Source organism: Otolemur garnettii, unplaced genomic scaffold, assembly GCF_000181295.1.
Source record: "Otolemur garnettii isolate 467f Iridium unplaced genomic scaffold, OtoGar3 scaffold00141, whole genome shotgun sequence".
NCBI lineage: Eukaryota > Metazoa > Chordata > Mammalia > Primates > Galagidae > Otolemur > Otolemur garnettii.
The window spans coordinates 965,429-968,287 of record NW_003852536.1 but is presented as its reverse complement, the minus strand read 5'-3'; the positions used below and the strand labels follow the sequence as shown (position 1 = coordinate 968,287).

The 2,859-nt window shown below is 33.4% G+C and overlaps 1 protein-coding gene across 1 annotated transcript in view; it reads left to right on the top strand.

Moving 5' to 3' along the window:
* CDC42BPA (CDC42 binding protein kinase alpha) overlaps window positions 1-2,859 on the top strand; it is a 227,016-nt gene that overhangs the window by 115,020 nt on the left and 109,137 nt on the right. The window contains exons 9-10 of the mRNA XM_023518564.1: window positions 238-404; window positions 1,572-1,694. Coding sequence (XP_023374332.1) covers window positions 238-404; window positions 1,572-1,694 — 290 coding nt within the window. The remainder of the gene's footprint in view (window positions 1-237; window positions 405-1,571; window positions 1,695-2,859) is intronic.

The window sequence follows — 2,859 nt, the reverse complement described above, 5'->3', positions numbered from 1 at the left end:
AGAAAAAAATAATCCTAGGATTTATATAGAACCACAGAAGATCGAGAATAACTAGAGGATTTATGTTTTTATTTTTTTAAATGCTTATAAAAAGTAGTTTTTGGTGATTTTTTTTTTCCAGAAACTTTAAACTAGATATTTAAATTTGTGTTTTAAATGAACAATTTTAAAAGCTTGTCTTTATTCTTCAAACTTTTTATTTATAGTATGAACTTACATATTTTTTTCTTTGTTCAGTGTTCTTTCTGATAGGAGCTGTTTAAGAGTAACAGCGGGTCCTACCTCACTGGATCTTGATGTTAATGTTCAGAGGACTCTAGATAACAACTTAGCAACCGAAGCTTATGAAAGAAGAATTAAACGTCTTGAGCAGGAAAAACTTGAACTTAGCAGAAAGCTTCAAGGTAAATATATTTTAAAGATAAATTTCTCTTTTTGAAGCGTTTTAGGAGTTTTAGGGAAGAGAGATAACCAGGAGCTCCTAACTGGGAGCAAAGATACTTCCTAACCTTCATACCTTGTGGTATGTAGGGTATAGGATGAAAAATAGCTCCTATCAGTATCTAGTGGGTAGTTTTACATCTTCATATTTTCTATTCCCAACTCAGATATCTTGAAAAAATGAAAACAATGTTGTTGTTTTCTAAATAGTAAATATATAAGGACCATTTTTTACATATATTGAACCCAAAGGAAAAGAAATGTACAATAAATATGTATTGGGTATAGAAAGGGATCAGATACAGAGGATAGTATATCTCATACCTTTGATTCAAATTTACAATTTCCTGTTGACCACCAGGCACACAAAGATTATGATACATGTACACATGCACGTATACACCCACATACACGAAACAGTCACTAATGATCTGCACTAACAAAGAATTATGGTAAGAGAGCCGTATTATTTAGGAAATAACTGAAAACTTATTTAGAACAATGGGTGGTTTCATTTCGGATATAAAATGGTTTTCAAGTTTTCTTTTTTCCATATCTCTTCATGATATTTGGGAATATCAATAAGGTTAATGTTTCTTTAATAGTATCTTTTGATTCAAACTGAAAGATAAATTTAACTAGTTTAGTTAAATACCTTAACTAAATTGGTAGTCAGAGCTCTATCTATGGATGGGCCTTAACTTTCAGATGTAAAATTTGGAAGGCCGGCACCTCTCTATATACGTATTGACAGTCTAAACCCCCATATTCAGTTCTTCATACATCGTCTGACTAATGGACAACAGTTTTCATTATCACATGTTCCCTGCTCACGCCAAAGGGGGTGGGTAGTTAAATCTCTGTCAAACTACACCAACAGTATTTAAAACAGAAATCTCACATGTTAGAAGGGAAATTCTTCCCTGTATATATTATAATTTCAAAGACATGCACAGTGGAATTTTTATGACTTAATTTTAGTGCATTTACATTCTTTTTGTCAATGAGTATATGTTTTGGCCTATAGAATTATAGAAGAATTTCTGCATAAAGAAATACATTCTCATTAGTTATAAAAATTTGTAGTATGGCAATATTTTTTTCATTCTTTTTTAATTTTTTTTTTTAAGAATCAACACAGACTGTCCAAGCTCTGCAGTATTCAACTGTTGATGGTCCACTAACAGCAAGCAAAGATTTAGAAATAAAAGACTTAAAAGAAGAAATTGAAAAACTAAGGAAACAAGTAACAGGTAAATGTCTATGATTCACTATTAATTCAGGTTAATAGATTTAAAAAATGGCTTATTCACACAAAAAACCTGTCTGAGTTATGTGATACGAATTATATGCCAGTGAGGAAAAAGCAAATAAATAGAAATAAGTGGGTCCTGCTCTCAAGGAGCTCACATTTTGGTCTGGGAAATAGATAAAGAAATAGTTATTACAGTATGTTTGAAAAGGCTGTAAGATAAATGGAGGGTACTCAGGAGGAACAACTAACCCAGATTTAATTGAATAAGGATTGCCTTTTTGGAAGATCTATTAATTTTGGATATTGAGTTTGGATTTGCCTGGAAAAGCATATTTATTATTAGGGCAATAGGTGTTAGGAGGGAGGAAGGACACTCTACAAGGGGAGTGCAGCTGTAGGCATCAAGGCTTATGAAAATGTATTTTCTTTGTTAAGAACAGTGTATTGCTGAGATTAAAATTTGACAGTTGTTGATATGCCTATTATATCCTGTCATTTATTTATTGTATTTATTCAGCAAATGTTTACTAAGCCCCTACTTAGTATCAGGTGGTGTTTTAGGCTTTTGGGATGTAATAACAAAGCATGCCAAAATCCTTACCCTTGCCTGGGTGGAGAACACATAACAGACAAATAGTAAATACATAACTATGGAAATGATTCGGTATATTAGGAGGTGACCACTGTCACCATTTTTAAACAGTGTTTAAAATAGAATAGAATAAGGAGAATGAGTCAGATGTGTGATATGAGGAGTTTTATCATCTTATAAATACTATTGTACAGGTGTAAACCTAATCGAGAAGGTGACATACTAATAAAAATTTGAAGAGGGTAAGGGGCTGTGCATTTATCTAGGTTATACATGTTCTAGGCAGAAGGACCAGCCAGTGCAAAGGCCCTAATGTCAGAATGTGCTTCATGTGTTTAGGTAAAACACAGTAGATAGAGTGGCTGGAGCAGAATAAGCAAGCAGGTAGAAGGGGGAAGGAAGAGCGTTAGAGGAGTCAAGGGGTAGAAAGGTCTTGTTGGCTGATCAGTAGGTCTTCCTGATTGTTGTAAAGTCTCTGATTTTTAGCAAAGTGAGATGGTAGCCTTTTGCTTGTTTTAGAGGCATCACATGATATAAGAGGGGGTACAGAGAGAGAGAAGGTGATATTACT